At 54.2% G+C, this 21,609-nt stretch overlaps 1 protein-coding gene across 2 annotated transcripts; it reads left to right on the top strand.

Annotated features, from left to right (window-relative positions):
- The first annotated feature begins 1,004 nt into the window (after positions 1-1,004).
- On the top strand, positions 1,005-21,019 carry CNNM1 (cyclin and CBS domain divalent metal cation transport mediator 1). 2 transcript variants are annotated; one of them, XM_071446321.1, is made up of 13 exons: positions 1,010-2,691; positions 12,613-12,756; positions 13,298-13,438; positions 13,737-13,906; positions 14,094-14,193; positions 14,361-14,408; positions 17,271-17,333; positions 18,303-18,460; positions 18,670-18,847; positions 19,178-19,291; positions 19,383-19,499; positions 19,779-19,906; positions 20,254-21,019. In XM_071446321.1, the coding sequence occupies exons 1-12, from the start codon at positions 1,182-1,184 to the stop codon at positions 19,856-19,858; spliced, it is 2,823 nt and encodes a 940-aa protein (XP_071302422.1). In that variant the 5' UTR covers positions 1,010-1,181; the 3' UTR covers positions 19,859-19,906; positions 20,254-21,019. The 2 variants fall into 2 exon arrangements, with proteins under 2 accessions (XP_071302420.1, XP_071302422.1); XM_071446319.1 differs by lacking the exon at positions 20,254-21,019 and having other exon boundaries at positions 1,005-2,691; positions 19,387-19,499; positions 19,779-19,908.
- The last annotated feature ends 590 nt before the right edge of the window (positions 21,020-21,609 follow it).

The raw sequence follows: 21,609 nt of genomic DNA, 5'->3' as shown, positions 1-21,609 counted from the left end.
AGAAGAGTCTCTCATAATATAGAAAGGAGCACAGATCCCCCTGGTAGCTTTTCATGCCTGTCTGCCTGCTGACATACTGACACAGAAAGTGACCTATTTTCATGGGAGCAATAATGAGTGAATAATCAGAATTTTTCGGGCACTTCCTTTGCCTCCATGACATTTTCTAGCTTATTGCTTTGCCACTACTGAGCCTGTTGCAGTTGTAAGCAACTGCTTTCCAGTTCTCCAGCCTCCTTTCAAGTTTGTCGTCAATGTTGGTCCAGGGAAGACACGAAAGTTTAAGGAGTCCCTAAGTGCATTCTTGAGCACATACTTCTGAAGCTGATAAACCCTAGCAACATTCCCCATCAGCTCTAGACACGAGAATAAATGTAGCTACAGTGTGGTACATTTGTTTCCTAGGAATACTGCAAATCTAACGACTACCCCCATTAAAAAAACAAAAAACAAACAAACAAAAAAAAAAAAAAAACAAAAAAAAAAAACAAAAAAAAAAAAACCCAAACAAACAAAAAAATCAAACCACTCCCACGGGAAGAAGGGAAATTAATCTGAACTGAAAAGTTGAAAAGTAGGGCCTCGACAGATAACAGAGGGAGGCTGAATGCAAATTCCAGCTCCAGAGAGTGCCGGCAGAAGCCCCTCAGCAAACTCCGACCGCGCAGCACAGGGGAGGCGCAGACCCCGCTGTGCGGCCCCAGGCAGTGTACCTGGGATGGCAGCGGGAGCCAGCGCGGCCGCGGGTGCTGGGGCAGAGCTCGCCGCTCGGGCCCGCAGCCCACTCTGGCTGCCAGGGCTGGGGGCTGCCCGTGTCACGGCCGGTGTGCTCCGCCGCGGATCCGCCAGCATCTCACCGGGTGCGGAGAGAGCGCGCGGTGCCGCCCGCCGCGGGGATGCTCCCGCTCGGCGCGGGGGGGCGAACTCCTCGGTCCCCTGCGTAGCGTCCCGGTTGGGCGGTCCCCGTTGTCGGTCCTGGTTGGCGGCCCCGCTCCGCCGGCCCCTCCCGCCGGGGCGCCGCAGGCCGGCTCCCGGTCGCACGTGGCGCGGCGGCCGCCCGCCCCCCCGGCCCACGTGTGCCGCCGCGCCGTGCAGTGCCGTGCCGTGCCGTACCGTGCCGTGCCGGCTCCCCGCTGCAGTCCCGGGGCGGCGGGCGGGCGCTGCGGTGCCGGCACAGCGGCATGGCGGCGGCGGGCCCGGGCCGCGGCGGCAGCGGCGGCGGCTGGGGCCGGAGCCGGGGCGCCGTGCTGCTGCTCTTCTTCTCGCTGTCGCCGCGGCCGCCGGCCGGGGCCGCCTGGCTGCTGGGGCTGCGGCCCGAGGACACGACGCCGGGCCGGGTGTCTCTGGAGGGCGGCGCGGTGCAGGCGGCGGAGGGCAGCCGCTTCCTCCTGCGCCTCTACTTCCAGCCGCCGCCCGAGGGCAACGGCAGCCGCGGGCCGGCGGGGGAGCGGGAGCCGCGGCTCGTCTTCATCGAGGAGGCGGCGGCGGGGAGCACGGCGGCGCGGGGCCCGGCGGAGCGGTGCCGGGAGCGCAGCGCCTGGGCCTCGGACGTGGAGGTGGTGGGGCCGCTGCGCTCGGGCGGCGCGGCGGGCTCGGCGCTGGCCGAGGTGCGGGTGCGGGAGCCGCGCAAGGGCGAGGCGGCGGCGGCGCCGGGCGGGCGGCTCTTCTCGCTGTGCGCCTGGGACGGGCGGGCCTGGGCGCACCACGGCGCGGCCGGCGGCTTCTTGCTGCGGGTGCGGCCGGCCGCCCCGCCGCTGGGCACCTGGCTGCTGCCGCTGCCCGAGGCGGGCTGGCTGCGGGCGCTGGGCGCCCTGCTGCTGCTGGGGCTGTCGGCGCTGTTCAGCGGGCTGCGCCTCTCGCTGCTCTCGCTGGACCCGCTGGAGCTCCGCGTCCTGCGCAACAGCGGCTCGGCCGCCGAGCGGGAGCAGGCGCGGCGGGTGCAGGCGGTGCGCGGCGGCGGCGGCACCTACCTGCTGTGCACGCTGCTGCTCGGGCAGGCGGGGGCCAACGCGGCCCTGGCCGGCTGGCTCTGCGCCTCCCTGCCCGGCAGCGGGACGGCGGCGGCGGCCGGCGGGCCGCGGGGAGCGCCCTGGCTGCCGGTGCTGCTGTGCACCGCCGCCGTCTTCCTGGGCGGCGAGGTGCTGCCCTATTCGGTGTGCTCGCGGCACGGGCTGGCCATCGCCTCCCGCACGCTCTGCCTCACCCGGCTGCTGATGCTGGCCGCCTTCCCCCTCTGCTACCCGCTCAGCCGGTTGCTGGACTGGGCGCTGCGGCAGGAGCTCAGCGTCTTCTCTACGCGGGAGCGGCTGCTGGAGACGCTGCGCGCCGCTGGCCCCCACGGCGACCTGGTGCGGGAGGAGCTGGCCATGGTGCAGGGCGCGCTGGAGCTACGCACCAAGGTGGTGGAGGATGTGCTGACACCGCTGGCCGACTGCTTCATGCTCCGGGCCGATGCTGTGCTGGACTTCGCCACCGTCTCTGAGATCCTGCGATCTGGCTACACCCGCATTCCAGTCTATGAGGGTGACCGGCGCGACAACATTGTCGACCTGCTCTTTGTCAAAGACCTGGCCTTTGTCGACCCTGATGACTGCACTCCCCTGCAGACTGTCACCCGCTTCTACCGCCGCCCGCTGCACTGCGTCTTCAATGACACGCGCCTCGACACGCTGCTTGAGGAGTTCAAGAAGGGTGAGGTCGCAGGGCCACCCTCCGCACCCCCCCGGGCTTCCCCTGCACCCCTCTGCACCCCCAATGATTTCCAGGTCAGCAGCCTCCACGGGCATGGCCTCCTGGCAGGATGTGGCAGGTACCAGGGATGCTGGGGGGAATCGGTCCCTGCATGTGCTGGTGTGTCGATGACCCTGGTGTCGCCTGGTGGAACATCCCCGGGTGCATTGAGGGCCAGCAGCCCTTGATGTACCTGTGATCTTATGAAGACTGTAAGAGCCTTTGGCCTCACAGGTTGCTGGCTCAGCAGGTGAGCCTGTCCCCCAGGGGCTGATGGCAGCAGTGGCCTGGCAGCACGGGCATGGCACCTGCCTTGCACCATTGCCCAGGAAGCATTCACTGCTCTGTTCTGTGCAAAGGAGTTTATGACAGGAAATCGCTTCTCATGACTTAGCTTTCACATTTTCAGCTTGGCAGTGAGAAGGAGGTCTATAAAGTGTTTCTATGCAAATGGTTTAAAGAAAGAAGAAAAGATGAAGCCCTTAGAAAGAGCTGTGCTTTTTTTGCAGCTGTGACAGCATTCATAATGCAGCAGCTGCCAGCAGCCCGAGAGATGCTGAGAGCTGTATTTCATTAAGCATACCTTAAGAATACGCACAGCATGTGTTTTTCTCCCCCCCTGGGAGCTGTGTTTTGCCGCGTGCTACTCACTACGTCATGCTGTGGTGAGTGAGCCCAAGGAATGGCTGCAGCAGTGGCAGCTGCATTATGTAATGCGGGAGGGCAGCGCTGGGATCCGGGGCTGCCTGGTGCCGCTCTGCCGCAGGCTCAGCTGGTCAGATGAGAAAGGCCAACCTGGCCCACTCCAGATACAGAGAAAGCCTCTCTGTGAGTCATCTCCTGCTCGTTTGTGGAGGTGGGAGGAGGAGAGGGTAGGACATTTCTCAGTGTGCCAGGAATATGCTCATGCAGGTCAGCATCTTCTCCAGAGATGTTCGGCTGTGTTCCCGCACCACCCAGGATCACAGGCAGAGGAGTTCTGTGTGCCACCACCTGCCCTCTCTGCCCCTCAGCAGGACTGGAGACTCCCAGGGGAGAAAATCAGAAAATTCCTGGGTTTTATACAAGACTGTTAGCAAAAGCATTGAGATTGTTCTCTGGGTTCAACCTTGGTGAGCTGCAGTAGTCCATGCCCACCCCCTTCCCCCCATGCCAGCTGTCTCTTGTCTTCCTAATGCCTTATGTGCTTCACAGTTCCTTCCTAACTGTGTCTTCCTGCATTAGCACTGAAGTTCACCTGAGGTCTCTTCTACCTCTTCCTTGTCTAGATATGTCAGATGATTTTGGCACCCTCTCCCTTGGTGAGGCTCCCCTGCAATTTATCTGATTTACTTTGATACACTTCCCCTTCCAAATTTCTTCTCCAGCATGGTACCCTATGGGTCAATAGACCTATAAAAATGGGCTTGTGGTTGCTTGGTTCCCTGTCCTTTGCTTGCTGTCCTCTGTGCCCTCCTTAAACAGAGCTGTTTGTGTGTGCTGCTCTGTGAGCTCATGAGTATGGCAACAAACCTTGCTACCTGCCCTGCACTCTCATATGCTGGTCTTCATCTCAGATGAAGATTATCCATCCTTCTTTAATATTGCTCCTTTAAACTCTTGGCATATCACTTCAGGTTCTTCCTCCTTTGTATCTGTCTGCCACTGTGGCCTTCTGGGGTCTTTTGTTACAGCTCCTAGTTAGAGCTCTCCCTAAACTCTTTATCTGTTCCTACCTCACCTCTCCTTGTCTTTTCTAAACTACTTTTTCAAGGCTGAAAAGCCTTGCTTTTGGTCTTCATATCTAACTCTGCATGGGGTTTAGCAATTCCAGCTCTTCCCCCAAATGTTCTTCTTCCCAAGAATTGATGTTTTCTTCTGATTCATCTTTCCTCTATTTGTAGGCATTTGGTCACCCCCAGCACCCTGAATTTGCAAACAGTTACCCCCCCAGCCCAGCCCTGAACCCTCCTAACCTGTATTCTTCCAGTTCCAAATACAGGTTCCAAATGCTGGCTCCCACACTGTGACAGATGTTAGCTCCCAGCTGCCTTCAGCCCCATCCACTGCTGCGTCAGCCTGTTCACTTGACTAGTTAATTTCTAAAATAAAGATTTCCCGTTTGTAATTAAGAATCTTTATCACTGTCTCTTTTTCTGTGTCCATTTGAATTATGTTGAAGTATCTCCAAGTTTGATCCAATCAAGGTTGCTTTCCATGGCCAGGTCTTCTGAGACACCTTCACTAATTAGAAAGTAGGCTGATTGCTTGTTGGCTCAGCGAGTGTTTAATGAAGGAATTAATCACTTCACACATCCAAGGTGCCTGCAGGACAGCAAAGGCTCTCACTGATAAACCCCAGCCTCTTTCTAGGAAATTAAAGTCTCTGGTAAGGATGGGCATTAATAACCACCTCCAGGTCCTTATGTCCCTCACAAGCCTTTAGAAAAGCCAGCTTTTCTTTCATTTTCTCACTTTTTTATTAACTCCAACAATTTTTGTATCTTTTATTTCTTTCTGTTATTATAATGTTTACACAAAATTCCTATAACATTTTATATCCTTCTTCCTTGGATAGCAATGTGTACTTCTGATCTGTTTCACTAATGATTAATGTTCTGCCACATCCACTATACCCATACTGTCATTTTTTTGCATAATGTATAAGGAACACAATTTCACTGCCAGAGCTCCTTGCCACAGTACACAAACATTTGTTCTTTCTTTCTGAAAATGTCAAGGGATCATTAAATACAGTGCTTTGTGATTCTTGCTCACACCTCTGACAGCACTTTCATTTTCTGTCTCCTACTCACCAATATCTCACTATTATCCTTGTTTACCTGAGGCATTTCTTTTCTCTTGCTGTTCTGTCCCAGCTATGAAGATAATCAGCCTTTTTTCCCCTTTGGTCTTCTGTAGCAGGGTTTGAGGGGAAGCTTTCCTTCATTTGTTTCTAGGTATGCTCACACTAACCTCGTTTGAGTGCAGTTCCATTAAGATGCATTGGTGTTTACCTTGATTTTAATCCACAATTAGATGTGCCACAAACTGCCTGTCCCCCAGCAGGACCTTGTGTGGAAGGGGTTACTCTCCACAGACCTGCAGCATTGGCTTTCCATTTAATTTAACATTTAAATTGTATGAAATAGTAGCACACGCTCAGTGGCACCCAGGGAGCCGCTGGCCCAGTGTGGTTATGGTGCCCAAGAGCTGTGAGCTCCTGGTTAGCAAATCCTGGCTCCTGCTCCATCACAGCAGAACCCTTCAAACTCTTCGCCTCTGCCTTTTCACAACCCTGCTGCTGCAGCCATTGCTTGATTTCTCTGTCAGTGCTGGTTCCTGCAGAGAGGTGGTTAAATTGGAGGTCCCAATGGGAACTGGGAAAAACCCAGAGAAGACTCCAAACAGCACCAGAGGGGCAGTCTGGCTTGCAAGAGAATAGTGTAGGCTTCAAACCACAGCCCAAATGAGGAGGGCAGCTGCAAAAACCATGCAGAAAAACAACATTACAGCAGCATGAGACAGGTTCAGCAGAAGGAGGGAAATACTTGTGCTGCAATATGGTTTTGACTTCATCTTCTCAGCAAAAAGAATGCAGAAATAATGAAAGCTGGACATCAAATTTGCCATCTTTTCAGGGAAACTAGACACAGTCTTTTATAGAAGGCATACATTGTTGTGCAGCATTAACTGAGAAGTGCTAAGTGAAGGACCCTAGACAAAATGTGTCCCCTCTTCACTAGAAATAAGAAAATACATACCAGTACAGTAATTTTACCACCTGCAGCCTGGTGAAAGAAGATGAAAATACTGAAGGAGTGAAAAAATTGGGAGACAATCTCTTGGCAATTTGTATTGGTACACCTTGGAGTACCTGTCTTTATTCTGGGCTCCCAGGAAAAAATATCTAATACACCAAAAAAATAATTACACCATATTTAGCAAGCTACAGCTATGTCGGGAGGCAGATGAGCTTTCTGTAGGATAAACTTTACCTAGGGAATGTGGAGCTATGAGGAAGGCTTTATGCATTTATTCAGTGTGAAATGTTGTGGGTGATACAATCTGTCTCTCCTCCTTTCTTGAAGATAACCAAGCAATGCATGTTGCAGCTCCAGTCCAGTGATGTAACTCCTCCTGGAAACCTCTTCTGTGAGGTCCACCTCCTTGTTTTGTAGTGCCTCTGGGAAGTCACAGTCTTGTCCCTTCCTCAAGTTGTTTATGGGTTTTGTTGACTGATTTCCTGGAGGGGTCCATATACAGCACTGGCACTTTTCAGCAAGTAACTTTCCTCTGTGAGAGGAACAGCAGAAATTTGCTCTTAATGTTCATTTTCCTGTAGCAGGGCAGAGGCTGAGCTGCAACTCAAATTAGCCTTCTGTGGCTTGGCATCTTTCAAGAGTTACTAAAAATAAATTCTCCAAACCCCAAATTTCAGGCTTAGCAGGGAAAACAGCCTGTCCTGTGGAGGACAGCTCTGCCCTAGGGTCTGTCTTTACATTTCAAAATGCTCCACAGTCTCTATTAGACTTCAGCAAATTGAATGTAGCTGGAGAAGGTGCTTACATCTGCCAGGAATTGGGGTCAGTACCATTTCAGATGCATTTTGTACCATTCCTCTGATCCCGCAGGCACTGTAAGCACACAGTGTTGCTTCAAATTTAACTCAGCCTTCAAGAGATTTCTGCAAGTGTTCTAGTCACTCTGCTGGGCACCTTGATGAGCTGAAGCAATGCCCTCCCAAGGCAGTTGTATGGGTTAAGGAGCCAGTTTTTCCTGGGAACTATCACCTACATGTGCCCAGGAATGTGATTGCCAGGCTGAGAGCAAGAATAGATAGACAAGAAATGGTCTGATAGACAAGAAATGGTCTCAGTGTCTCCTGCTGCAATTCTGCCTGAAACATTACTGTGCTTTTCCCACTAAACTGTGCTAAATCTTGCTGTGTAAACCCTGGACTGCTCTACCCCACCCCAATAATCCCAGGATCAGGCCTGCTCTGGGCAGGCATTCAGCACAGCAAGAAGGGAGCCAAGTCCTTGGGAGAGAGGGCACCCTGCCCCCCATCTCCCTCTTCATAGCTGTCAAAGGCACCTTCATGAGGAGCTGTTGGGTACCCAGGAGGTCAGGATCCTGCTGCACTACAAATAGAAGATGAGGTTCTGTGTCCCCTCTTATCTTCTCCTTACCTTTCTGATCTGCAATAGTAATAGATCAGCTATTCCAAATATTCCATCTTTTTTACAGTTTTCCTTAGGATTCGGAAAAGCACAAAAAAGAGACTATGAGAAAGGCTACAAACAGATGGAAGCAGGTGAAGTTTTTGTCTCTGAGAAAGGTCTGGGTTAGGTTAGGATTTACAGTTTTTCCTTCACATAGCTCTTATTCCTGTAGAGCTGTGGGACCCTGCAGCCCCCTTGGTTATTTCTCCCCTGCTTAGATGTGCATTTTCCCTGTACACAATGTGTGCTTTCACCCATGGTGCAGAGGGATCACACTCACACACAGGATCACACTCACACACATTGGCAGTTCAAGGTGCTCAAATCAGGATCCCCACTTTATTCAGATGCAGGTCAGCAAGAGGGCATAGAGATACTGGCAGCCCCTGTGAAGAGCTGTGAAGAAAAGCACACAGAAAATGGCTTTCAGTTACATCATGGCATCATGGTTGTTTCACAAATCAACCTTATTTAAAAATTACTCTTCTTTTTTTGTTTGTTTTTTCCTTCCATTTTGTAGCTGCAAATGGTTCAGGCACAGGTCTGTGCCTGTACCTTTGATCTCCTAAGAACAGCTTCATATCTTACTGTAAAATTTATGAAAATTAATTCCATGCTCAGGATGTTCATCCTGTGGAACAAGAGACAAGGCTAAAACATCTTTAACACTCCTCTGGCAGGGTAGCTATATAAAAAAATGATAAAGAAGTTGTCTGGGCTATAATTGAACCCAACAGCACTTTCTTTCCCAGAAGTCAAGGCATTTCCATGTGTTCACACCCCATTCCCTCATTGGGGAAGATACTTGGAGGTGGATCTATGAGCCCAAGGTCATTTAGGTGCCTATGAAAATCAAGGCTCCTAAAAATGGGCATAAAAGCTTTGGATAGCTGTTCAGATGCTTGTTCCATCTGGAAGCTCTCAGCTGTTTATATTAGCTCTGTAATTTAGCATTTTGAGGCATTAACTTTCCACTGAAGCTGTTGTTTGAAAAGAGCAGATTTCATGTAGCTCATAAAGAATTTAGTGCAGTTGTATCCCATGCTGAGCCGACACTTAATCACCTATAGACTTCCTGTGCCAGAGCAGTCCTGCGGAGGCCGGCAGAGCTGCTCGCACAAGGAAAGTTAATTGCCCATTTGTTCTAGCATTTGCCAAACCAAGGCTTTGATGCTCAAGTGTTCCACTGTGCTTTCCTGCATCAGCCATAGCCCTGTAAAGTTTACATGTGACAGCTTGCTAGTGGGGAAGCAGCTCGCCCTTATAATTCATCTCATTTGAGCTATCAAGCGGTGGTTACAATAGCATGGGGTTTGGAATCAGTTTTACAGATCTTAAAGCTGTTTTAGGTCAAGTTTGGGGGTTTGTTTAAATTATTTACCTCCCTCTGTTGTGCTCCCACTGAGGCTGACCTGCTGGGTAATGGCAGCAGAGGCAAATGTCACCCCCCTGGTGTCCCCAGGTCTGTCCCTATGCCACCCTCCCTTAGACATTGCTTCCACCTCATTGTCCAGATTCTGCCCTTGTACATGCTCTAAAGGCCACTGCTTTTCCTCCCCTGCAAGCGTAGCAGCTCCCAGGGCTGGGCAGGGGGATCTAGCTGAGCTTGGCAGCACTGCCCAGGAGGGAACAAGCCATGGCCATACAGCCAAGGCACCTGCAAACCCCACACCGAAATTTATGGGGTCTGTTAAAAAGCTGATGGGAGGAGATACAGGACCCAGTCAGGCCAGGAGGGTGGGGCACAACTCCAGGAATGATCTCATGTCCCTCAGGTGGGAAATGGGAGCGTGTCAGCCCTCTCCCAGAGGGGAGCAGCTGTGAGCAGCACTCACTTAAAGGACGGGGACTGGCTGGCATTCAGGGCTTTTTGTGACATGGACACCACTGGCCAGGCATGGGCTGGGATCAGCTTTCCCAGAATGGGCAGCACCAACCACACTGCACTGCAACAATTTTCTATTGTTGGGTACCTGCTCCATTTCTAGCGTGGTATTAGCCTGGAAACATGAAGCTGGGGGCTTGGAGTGTGAATACAAGTGTTTATTTTCTGTGAAAATAAAGAACTCTGGAGTGCTCTAACAGCCCTATTGGCTCTGCCCCCAGTGCAGTGAAGCCATGGGTCTCCTTCCAGGCTAATGGTGCTGGGCTATTTCTAAATAATCTCATTTGCAGCTACGTGAACATGGAGCTTGAATCACATTTCTAGTGTAAATTGCAGTGTCGATGTAGGTGTTTGGCCAAAAAAAGAATTGCCTCCATCACTCTCTGACTGCCTTTAAGTAGCACCTAAGCTTTTTGTAAGGGCTTGGTGGTTTTGGGTTGCATGTAAATGTCATTAACAACAAGCTCTCAGCCAAAAGAAATAACTTTTTCCCCCTCCTCGCTCACCCAAGGACTTGTAGGAGACCAGATGGCCCCAGTGTTTGGGAGCAGAGTTTGGCAAAGGAGACCTTTTCAAAAGCTGGACTTTGCTAAGATGAAATGTAGCTGTCGCTGCTGTCTTGCAGCCAACTCCTCTGCTTTTTTCTTCTTAAGTGCTGTGTTGCTTTATGAACAGAAAAGATGCACAAACCTATGTATGAAAGGAGTGAAATAGCCCGGTCTAAAGAACATGCTGAATTTTCAGTGCCCCAGGGCTATTGATTTGGGCTTTTTTAAAGTAAATCTCAGTGCTACTTGCTGCAATGTTATGTTCTCATTTCTAAATCTGTAGGCGTGGGAGGCAGCGAGCTGCTCTCTGAAATCTTGCAATAAAAGCTTGGTATGAGGAGGAGGGAATTTATACTGTGGAAAGTGCCCAAGATTTGCTGTGAGAAATGTATAGTGCTGATCTTCAGCTGAGAAACGTCGTCTGCTCGTCCCAGATCCAGGGCAGGGTTATTTGAAGGTCACATGATGCCTAGCAAGCCGTGTCTGTGGGGCTGCCAGGCTGCTCTGGGTGTGCTTGTCCCTGCACCTCTGCAGGGGTGAGAGCTGGCAGGGCAAGGAAGGAGCTGTGCACCCGGCAGGAGCCCACCCTGTCACATCTTTATGCATGGATGCTGTTCACATCCCCTGTCAGGAGCAGCAGGAGAGCTTGTTGGGATGGGTTTATGGGAGAAGTGGATGCAGAGGCAGCTGCATAGCAGAGAGGACCTTTCCCTGTTTTGGGTGACCATTGCTGCTGAAGGAGCTCAGCTCCGAGCCCAGAGGGAAATAAGGTGTTAGCAGCTTCCCAGAGGTCACTGCAGCTTGGAATTTAGGTGTTAGCAGCTTCCCAGAGGTCACTGCAGCTTGGAATTTAGGTGTTAGCAGCTTCCCAGAGGTCACTGTAGCTTGGAATTTAGGTGTTAGCAGCTTCCCAGAGGTCACTGCAGCTTGGAATTTAGGTGTTAGCAGCTTCCCAGAGGTTGCTGCAGGACTGCTGGGCTTGTGCAGGTATTGCAACAGGAGACCCCAGGGATGCAGAGCAGAGCGAGCAGAAGTTTTTGGCTGTGGTGCCAGTGAGGGTGCTTTTAAGTAAAACTAGAGGTTCAGAATCTGTGTGCACTGGTGGGCAGTGTGGGAGCCACACAGGCAGTAAGAAACCCAGTGCTGTTCATTGGCAGGTCCAAGAGCATGTTGGAGCTGGAAACCCAGAAGTTGTTTGTGGCTTGGAAGTTGGGTTCTGGTCAAGATGCTGAGCAGGACCATAAATCAGAGCAGCCACTAAAAGAAGGGAGAGGTTGAAAAAGTCAAAACAGCTTACAGAGAGCTGGACATGCAAAAACAAATAGAAATTTTTCTAGTATGCCAAAACCAAGAAACTTGAGAATGTGTCAGCAGAGCTGCCAGCTTACAAGGGACAAGTGAGGAAGCTGAAACTGTGATCCAGGAGCACTGGAACTTCCAAGCAGGAGTCAACATCATTGCAGTAGAAGGTCCTGGACTCACTCTGTTTGTTTAAGGTAACACAGAGAAGATGCTGTTAAGGGCAGGACTTGGAGAGGTGCAAGCTGATGGGTTGAAAAGTGTTCAGTGTCTGCATCCAGATGGTTCACCCAAGAGTTCTGCAGGAGCTGGGCTGAAAGCTGCAAACAAACATTCATGTTTCTGCATAAAAAGCAGCTGCTGTTTCAAGTAGATGGAGGCTTTGCCCATATTTTATGAAAAACCTCAGTATTGGTCTACACAGTGATGGATAGAAAGATGAGGGGGAGCTGTTCCTGGCAATTTAATAGGAAAGATAATTAGCAACAGAATAAGAAACACCAGGAGGATATGGGAAATGAGTAGAGCCAAGGACACATTCACATTTCTGTGTTGGAGAACATTGTCTCATTGCTCTGTTAAGAGTTGTTTCATGTCAATGAAGCTGAGGGTAAGGAAGAGATGGTGTAATGTAGACTTCATTCCTGCACAGGAGGCTTTCAAAGAGCTGAACAGAGTGACTCACAGCCTGGGTAAAGAGGGAAGGTGGCCCCCAAAAAGAGCCGACATCTACAAACCAGTCTGGACAGCAGCTGTCCTGTTAGGCTGGGCTGCATGTCCAGCCCTTCTCCTTGGGTTAGCACATGTGGGTGGGTTTGGGTGACAGTGTCTGCTGTGATCTGTGCCTCCCACCAAGCCCTGCCCACCTGCCTGCCCATCATGCTGGGCATCCCTCTCAGGATCACCAGGCCAGGTGTCTCAGTGCCACTCTGCTTTTCCCCTGCAGGAAAGTCCCACCTGGCCATCGTGCAGCGGGTGAACAATGAAGGGGAAGGAGACCCATTCTACGAGGTGATGGGCATTGTCACCCTGGAGGATGTCATCGAGGAGATCATCAAGTCCGAGATCCTGGATGAGACAGATCTGTACAGTGAGTGTCCCAGAGCAGCTACTGCGGTTGCAGGAGCCAGGGAGGGAGCCTGCACAGACAGACAGATGTGGGTAGGAAACAGGCCAGAGCAAATTGTGGTTCTTCCCCAGAGTAATTTGCTGTCATGATGGGAAAGACAAGACTGATGGAGAGATGCTGGTGAAGTGTCTCTATCTTGGATGCTCAAGATAGAGAAGTACCAGCATCAGCAGCGGGTGGCTGGGCAGGGCCTGACCTAGGAACATCTGTGTTGGGCATGAAATGGATGGTTCCCAAGCTCATTTGCAACTCTGGGTGATGCATCCAGCCTGGAGAGCCCAGGTTTACAGTCCTGTGTGGTTTACAATCCTGCTCCGTGCCCCAGGAGCTGCTCCCAAGGCTGCATGCACAGCAGGGTGTATGTGCCCCACTGCTCCATCTGCTGCTCCACAGCAGCCCTGCCATAGGGCACAGCCAGACATGCCTGTCCCTGTGTGTGCATGTGACATGGGGCCCTGCAGCTGCAGCAGCTTTGTCAGTGTCTGCTCTGCTCTGCCTGCAGCTGACAACCGGAAGAAGGAGCGGGTTCCCCACCGGGGACGCAAGCCCCAGGATTTCTCCATCTTCAGGCTCTCAGAGAGTGAGATGAAGGTGAAGATCTCCCCACAGCTCCTCCTGGCCACCCATCGGTTCATGGCAACAGGTACACTTGCCCTTGTGCAGGCCCTGCAGCACCAGCCCCACAGGGCATCCCTAAGCCATTCCTGGGTCGGGCTTAGGGATGGGCATCCCTGGGTCAGGCTCCCCCTCACTGAGCAATTTCCATCCTCTGGACCTACAGCCTGGACATTCCACTGCCCCACCCATGGGTCTGCATTTGGCTCCCCTCTTGGCAGTGGCTGCTTAGGCTGCAGGAGCAGGGCTGTGCAGCTCAGAAATGAGGGGTTCCCGGCAGTCCCGGGCCTGCTGAGCACAGCATGTGTGTGTTGCCTCCCCTCTAGAAGTGGAGCCTTTCAAGTCCCCCTACCTCTCTGAGAAGATCCTGCTGAGGCTCCTGAAACACCCCAATGTCATCCAGGAGCTCAAGTACGACCGGAAGAACAAGAAGGCAGCAGAGCATTACCTCTACCAGCGCAACCGCCCTGTCGACTACTTCGTGCTCATCCTGCAGGTGCTGGGGCAGCAGCGAGCAGAGCGTGGCAGGCCTGGCCCTGTTTCCTCCTTGCCACCTTGTTCTGGGCTGCTTCTAATAGCAAAGATGCCCATCCTCTTGTGTGGGCAGCAGGGGTCCCTGCACCCTGCAGGGTGGGTCAGGAGCACGGGGTGCTTGTCTGAGAGGGTTTTCCTCCTCCTTCCAGGGGAAGGTGCAGGTGGAGGTCGGCAAGGAAGGACTGCGCTTTGAGAATGGGGCCTTCACCTACTATGGTGTCCCTGCCATCATGGCTGTTGTCTCCTCAGGTGAGGCCTCTCTGGGCTCCATCTGGCCCTGCCTTTGCTTCAGCAGCATCCATGGAGGCTAAACCAGCTGGTGCCAGGAGAAGGGGCTGGGGTGGGGTGGCCCTGCTTTGGGGCATGGGGCAGGAGCCCTTCCTCTGCATTTCCCACACCTCCAACTGTCGTTTCAGAAAACGATGTGCGAAAAATGGGAAGCCTGGCAGGATCCTCCTTCCTACGTAAGTATTTTGGGACAGGCTGAGGCCCTAAAACCTCTCTGCTGCACTGACTGGCTGGAGGGGCTATGGCTTTTCTCCCCATGCAAAACAGCTCAGACTGTGCTGAGGTAGACAGAGAAACAACATGCTGAGGGGCTGATGCAGCAAAGACCCCACAGAGTGACTTGGAGGTCCCTTTGAGGTCCCATTGATGTCCTTTTGAAGTTTCTACCATATGCTGGCTCTCTGCTGGTGGGTCCCAGCACGGCTGGTGCTGCAAGGGGCAGTCCCACAGGTGGGTGTTATACTCATTCTAGGTGTCAGTATAACACCTTTAGACCCATTTGCCTTCCTGAGGCTCAGGGCACAACCTGAACACGGGCCCCACATTGGGCTGCTTGGGAATTGCAGAGATGGCTGATTTACCTGTGAGCTATTTGCATGTGGTGATGGTGGGAAATTAGCCGAGTGCCAATAAATTCCCTGCCTGCAGAGCTGATGGGTTGAGAAGCAGATCCCCTGCTTGCAGGAGGTAAGAGGGAGCTCTGACTGGGGGAGACTGAGAGGTACCCCCTTCTTTGCTATAACCCCTACAAAGGTTTGGTCCTGTGAGGATCAGGAACAGGTTGAGGTGCTGCCCAGTCCCAGTCCATCACATCCCTCATCAAACCCCAGCTGTTGCAGTCAGATCTGCAGTGCTGATGGTAAGCTGAGATGCTCTACCTGCCTAATCAAAACAGGGGCCTGCTAAATGCAATCTTTAGGGAGATGTAAAGAGGAATGTCATCAAGAGAACAGGGCCAGTCTCTTGGGGCAGGTGGCTCACTCCAGTGGGTCCCAGTCTTTCTGCAGCTCTAGAGTTCACCTATTTCCTGCTGCTTGCTTTGCCTCCTGCAAAAGGCTGGCTCTGGACTGATGGATTAACCCCTCAGTGCACATTCCTGCTTTGCCCTGTGTCCACGGTGCAGTCAGTTGGGACAGAGGAAACCAACGAAACGGCCAGTTCCTGCCAGAGTGCTGCTGGCTGTCCCAGTGTCCTGTGTCCTCGGTGACAGTGCTCCCGGGCCCTCCGGCGCTCAGGCAGTGAGCGCTGCCTTGGGCCCGGCAGGGCAGCAGCCGCAGTGGGAGCGGTGTCAGAGCAGCCGTGCACGTCTGCAGTGCCGCCTGCTGGGACGCTGCTGCTCAGGGCTCCTTGGCTCCCAGCGCTCCCCATGACACTGCCATGAGGGGTTTTCTGCCGTGCAGCCATTCCTGCCTGCGGGGGGACAGAGCTGTGTCACAGCCCTGGCCAGCAAGGAAGCAGGCTGGGAGGCAGAGGTGACAGGGCATCTCCCTTGTGGGGGAGGCTGGCATCCTCTTTCCTCCTTGAAGGAAAGGACTGTGAGTAGAGTATCACAGCTGAGGATTCAGACAGCAACCTAGAGCATTTAATAAGTTGTTATTAATTAACTGTTATTATGCAATTGTTTTATCTGCAGCTGATCTTTGGCATTAGTGCTGTGTGGGAGGGTCAGGCAGTGGGAGCACAGAGTCAATGCTAGTGGTTATCAACTCATCCTTTGCTCCCATCAGGACAAGGTCATTCCAGCAGTGCTTCATGCTGATGTCTTTTTTATTTGCAGAACGTTTTGATTCAGGGGAGGTCATGGAACAGGAATTCCTGGGAGAGCAGCAGGGAGATTAGAAAAGGGGACTGCAGGGCAAATTTCCTGGGGGTTTTACATTTGAAGCAATTTTAAAACATTAATCACATAGGCAGCAGATATTCCTAGAGTGCTGTGGCTGTGCTGTGGAGGCAGGGCAGGAGGGCTGCCAGCTGGGGGAATCATGGCAATGGCTGGAGTAGGGGCTGGCAGCCAGCAGGCTCACATCTCCCACTGCTTTCGAGGTGGGCAATGGCAGTGGTGAAAGCAGAGACTGGCAAGTGTTGAGGAGTGCATCACTGACCCTGTGTGTTGGTGTCTCTGTGCTCCCCCATCCCCTGTGGCATGGCCCAGGAACGCTGTCCAGGGCAGCAATCGCCGGCAGGGGGAATGGCCTGCCCTAGAAATTGTCATTGCTGCTGTAACCCATGGCAATAAAACATGGAAAGTGAGTGTCTATGATTCACCTTCTCTGTGGCAATGGGTCAGGCAGCCCCAGATGCAGAGTCCTGGCTTCTTGCAGCTCCTGCAAGGATCAGCCCCAGTGGGTAGCTCTTCTCAGCATCACCAAAAGGCTGCTGAGACCCAGGACCTTGCAAGGAACTGCAGGCAGCCTGACATGAATCCCTTTGCTTTGCATCACCGTGAAGAGCTTCTGTCAGCCCCTGCCTGCAGCTGTGGGGCTGGGGCAGCAACTTTTGCAGATCATATTCCTTCTCTGCCATGTGCCTGCACACACAGAAGCATCCCAGATACCAAGTGCAGTGGTTTGGCTTCCACCCATCTCCCAGGTGGCATACACTGACCACAAAGTCCCCTGTCCTGGAAATGGCTGGTAAAGGGCTAGAGCCAAGTGCCAGCACTTAACTCATGGGGGAAAGATGCTTTCTACCCATGCCAGGGCTCCAGGAAGTTGTGTGGCTCTGCAGACAGGCCTGGCAGGAGCAGATCCCCTCTGCCAGCCTCACCTCCCCTTACCTTGTTCCAGAGCAACCTGCTGATAAACAACTTACAAGTCTGTGTTCCTGCCTGTGGCCCTGTCCCCCCACTCCAGAGCAGAAGCAGGAGGCTGTAAAAGGGGTGGGAAGGGATGCTGGAGACAGCAATGGGAGCTCAGCCCAGGACTGCTGGCACATGATTTTTATTCTTCTTCTTCCTCTTGGTCTGTATCCCACCCTCACCTCCATCCCTCACCCTTCCCCTGGGTCCCCTCCTTCCCTCTCCCTCCGTGTCTCTGCAGTGCCTGTCTCAGTGTCCCGTACTTTCGCCTTCAGCAGAGGGGACTCCCTGGCTGGCTCTCCAGGTAACAGGGCATGGCTTTGGCCAGGGGCCTCTGCATGTGACAGGCTCTTTCCAGCACCTGTCCACAGTGCCCAAGCCCGCTCCTCCCTGCATGCTGGGCAGTACCCACGGCACCCCTGGGCAACCCCTCACAAGCTGGAGCATTGGTGGCACACTGGGGCCAGCAGTCCTGCCACAGCCTCCCCAGTGTGATGCAAATCCCTGGAAGAATGGGATGGGGACAAGGGGAAGCCATGGGCTTGGGCTCTCTTTGGTGTGCACTTCCTGTAATTTCCTGCACTTAGCTCTTGGGGTTTTGGCTTGCTGCTCTTGGTGACAGTGACCTGCAGCCCTGCATGCCTGCTGCCCTGCCCCCTTGCTTTCTGCTGATCCAGGTAATAAAAAGGCATTCTAGCACCAGAGCAAAGTCAGCACGACGTCACCTATGCACGGAACAAGCTGCCTTTGTTCCCTAATAAATCACTGAATAGACAAAATCCATCATGCTGTGTGTCAGAGGCCACGCTGTGTGTCAGAGGCCATCAGTCAATGTGAGTGACAGACCAGCTTGCCATGGCAGCCTCTCCTCCTGATCTGTCATAGTTGGGGTGAGCAGGAGCATGCCCTTGAGACAGGTTAAGCAAATACTCACAGCCTGCCAGCTGCAACCAGGAGAAGTTGTGCCAAACGTGGTGCAGAAGGCTGGCATTAACAGGAGAGCTGTCAGTGACAGGCAGGGAGCAGCCCTAACCTCTGCTGCTGCTGGCCCCGGGTCAGAGTCCTGCCCAGTGCCTCTGGTTTGTGTGGGGCTGGCATGGCAGAGTCTCACACCAGCCTGCAGTGAGGAGGACAGGCTGCAGGGCCCCTGCCAGCCCCGTGTCCTGGGAACAGCTGCTGGAGGCCCACCTTGGCTCTACACCAGCACAGGGAAGCCAAGCAGCAGCACGAGTGAGAGTGAGTGTGTGCCTGTCCCTGCTGTCCCCTCCTGCAGTGAACAGGTCACCGTCGCGCTGCAGCGGCCTCAACCGCTCCGAGTCCCCCAACCGGGAGGACTATGGAGGCAGCAGCACGCAGCTCCACAGCAGCAGCAACAACATCTACACGCCCGACTACTCCGTGCACATCCTCTGCGACGTGCAGTTCGTCAAGGTATGGCCAGGGCTGGCAGGGACTGTCCCACCCTGGCCACCCCTGTCCAGGCGCCCTCTTGCCCCACTGTGCCCCAGGAGCCTGGTGGGTGCCCGGTGGGTGCTGAGGAGTCTTGTACTTACTCCTGCTGGAGATTTGGAGCCACCAAGTCTCCGAGAGGTGCCGGTGGGCCCAGTGCCCACTGAGGTGGGTGCACATGTGTGTGCCAGGTGACCCGGCAGCAGTACCACAACGCGCTGGTGGCCAGCCGCATGGACAGCTCGCCGCAGTCCCCGGACATGGAGGCCTTCGACAGGGATTCAACCAAGGCCTCGACTGCACGGGGAACCCCACAGACACCCAAGGAGGACCCTGCCACCCTCCTGAATGAGAGGAACAGCATCATGTGTGAGTCACCCAACAGCATTCCTCCCCTGCCACAGGCCAGCGCTGCATGTCCCCTGGTGGGGTCTGTGCTGGGGCCCTCTGTCATGATGCACACACCACCCCTGGGATGCAGTTGCACATGGAGTGGGGCTCGCATACAGTGCAGGCATTTGCACACACACACCTGTGGATGCCTGTATGTCCACACAGCTGCCAATGTGCAGCGTGTAATTCCCCATTGCCTTGTGCTCGTGTGCCCCGGGGTCCCTGGCGGTTGGACCTGCTGCCGTGGCTGGCATCCTGCCACGTCCTGCCCCAGGGCACAGCAGCTCCGTGCCCGTGTCCCTGCAGGCAGCCGCTCGGAGGGGCTGCGCAGTCCCAGCGAATCGGTGTTCCTGCGCATGGAGGGCATCCCCTTCATCCAGGAGGAGCTGGCTGACAACGAGGAGAACAGCAAGCGGCAGAGTGAGTCTGGCCGGGGGGCACACACACCTGAGCCTGGGGCTGGCGAGGCCACGGTGCCCTGAGGTGCTGCAGCCGTGCTGGGCTTTTGCAGACAGTGAGTGCTGCGGGACTGTCCTGGAAGCAGAGTCCCCAGGTCGAGAGGCCAGGACCAGCTCATCGCCGAGCAGCTCTGAGGAGGCACTGGGCAAGAGGCTGCTGAGATCCCTCAGTGAGTGACTGACCCAGGCACGGCACACCCAGGGGAGAGCTCTGCCTCGGCACCCTGCTGCCTGTGTCAGCTCTTCCTGTCCTGGGGACACCCTGCATGGGGCTGGTGTGGAACAGGGGACAACCGAGTTCCCTGTCAGTACCTCAGCAGAAGGCAAAACGGCACCTAGGGCTAGCTCAGGCAGAGCCAGCCACCAGGTCCTGGCCCGGCCCAATGCACCCCTGCCCCGAGCACCCTTGGCTCCCAGCACCCCAGCCCTAAGCACCCTTGCTGCTGCAGGTGGGCGCAAGCAGCGGACATCGTCAGAAGGTGAGAAGTCGCCAGAGGAAAGCTCCAATCTTGCCCCATTGATCACCTGAGCAGTAGCGTGGCCAGAGCACAGTGCTGGAGGCCCGTGCAGACTGGAGGTAGGATCCTGCCTCTTGGTGCGACATTCCTTTCCCAGCAAGTGGGAGGTCACTCAGTTTAAATAGTGTAAAATAAGTTTCAGGCAGCAAAGCCAAATGGCGTGGTTTGGAGCCCATGGAGGTGTGCGTGTTGATGGGGGCTGGAGCAGGATCAAGGGATATGGAGCAGGATCTGCTCTTAGCAGCAGACTGAATGTCAGAGATGAATGAGAGCTTGGCTCATGTTTTCACTGTTGGCACCAGCATACACCTGAGCTTGGCTAGGAAAGGGGCTGCAGGCTGGAGCAGCAGCAGTCAGAGAGGGCAGGCTCTGGCCACCTGCACCAGGCTGTGCTTGTGTCTTGCAGGTCTGCAGCATGGGGGTCTCCTGCCGTGAGGCTCACGTCCAACAGCAGGAGGTCTGCACTCGCTCGCTGCCTGCCCGCCCGCTCCTGCCGCCCCTCCCTGCAGGATCTGTGCAGAGTCCCATCCCCAGGCGAGAAAGGATGAACCCCGGCAGGGCTGAACCATGCAGGCAGCCTGGACCAGCTAGCTGGAGTCCGAGGGCCCTTGCCCTTGCGAGCCGCTCCCTGGTAGCATCTGGTCTCAAGGAAGAGGTGGAAAAAGGAAAGGTGAAAAAGTGTCTGTCACGGCATCCCTGCAAGCAGTGCAGGGAGGGGCAGCCCAACCCAGAACTGCCCTTTAACATCATTTACCATCCCCATCCCAGCGAGGCCTGGAGCCCCGCAGTGCCGGTGCTGCAAGATGTGGTCTCCAGCAGGAGGAGAATGTGCTATTTGGGGGTGCCACAGCAGCTCAGGGCCCCAGCACACGTTTGTGCCGTGCCTGGTGACATGCCCGCTTGCAGCGCCTCGCTCACGCTGACCATGGACACGGCCCAGCCCTCCCAATGCCCTGCCAGGCTCAGGGCAAGGAGCCCCGCTCACCCCCAGTGCAGCCCCCTCGCTGGGGAGGGGGCTCTCCATGCTACATTGGACCATCCTCCTCTCCACACACGCCTGCCGCTGTGAGGGAGGCTCGCACCAAGACTTGGGGGTGGGACAGACCAGTCAGTAGTTTTTGTAGAGGCTCAACGCAACGGGGATATCAACATTAAAAGTGATTTTTCCCTGAGTGATGCCCTCTCTGTGTCCATGGGTGAGGGAAAGATGCTCACCCCTCCCAGCAGGCCAGACTGCCCTCATACCCAGGGCCAAGGGTGCCTGGAGTAACAGCACTCAGCCTCACTGAAGGGACCAAGAGAACGGGTCAGCACGTGCTGCCCCATTTCTTGGTCTGAAGCTGGGCTCTCTGTCACTCCTGCTGCCAGGACAGCACTTGGCAAGCCCAGCAGTGCAGACAAGGACTGGGGAAAACCGGGAATTAATGTCAGGCCATTGCAAACACAATAGTGGGATACACGTGCTGGAGTACGGCCTGACAGATAACGACAGAAATCTCATAGTCCACCCATGCTGATAAAACTTCAGCTGGAATAACTGCAGCCCTGTCTGGGCACTGCCCTTCTGAGGAAACACACAGCAATTGAAAAGTGGAGAGAGGAAAGCAAGGGCTGGAAAACAACCTACCCCATAGGCTGAAGGAAATAGAGTCACTTAATCTTTACTGGTGAAGGATGTGAAGGGGAGAGAGGAAGTTTTCAAATACAAAAAAAGCAGTTGTACAGAGGAAAGGAATAATCTGTTCTCTGTTGCCATGGTAAA

The sequence above is a fragment of the Agelaius tricolor genome, unplaced genomic scaffold, assembly GCF_023055355.1.
Source record: "Agelaius tricolor isolate 1412-34295 unplaced genomic scaffold, bAgeTri1.0.p SCAF_22, whole genome shotgun sequence".
NCBI classification, from domain to species: Eukaryota; Metazoa; Chordata; class Aves; order Passeriformes; family Icteridae; genus Agelaius; species Agelaius tricolor.
The sequence above is the reverse complement of the archived record's forward strand: the minus strand, read 5'-3'. Positions and strand labels throughout refer to the sequence as shown.

Excerpts from the sequence above, each read along its gene's own strand:
- CNNM1 (XM_071446321.1), top strand. The coding sequence starts at position 1,182 with ATGGCGGCGGCGGGCCCGGGCCGCGGCGGCAGCGGCGGCGGCTGGGGC. Across the intron at positions 17,334-18,302 it reads CTCCCTGGCTGGCTCTCCAG|TGAACAGGTCACCGTCGCGC; the intron begins GTAACAGGGCAT and ends CCCCTCCTGCAG. Across the intron at positions 19,500-19,778 it reads GAGGCTGCTGAGATCCCTCA|GTGGGCGCAAGCAGCGGACA; the intron begins GTGAGTGACTGA and ends TTGCTGCTGCAG.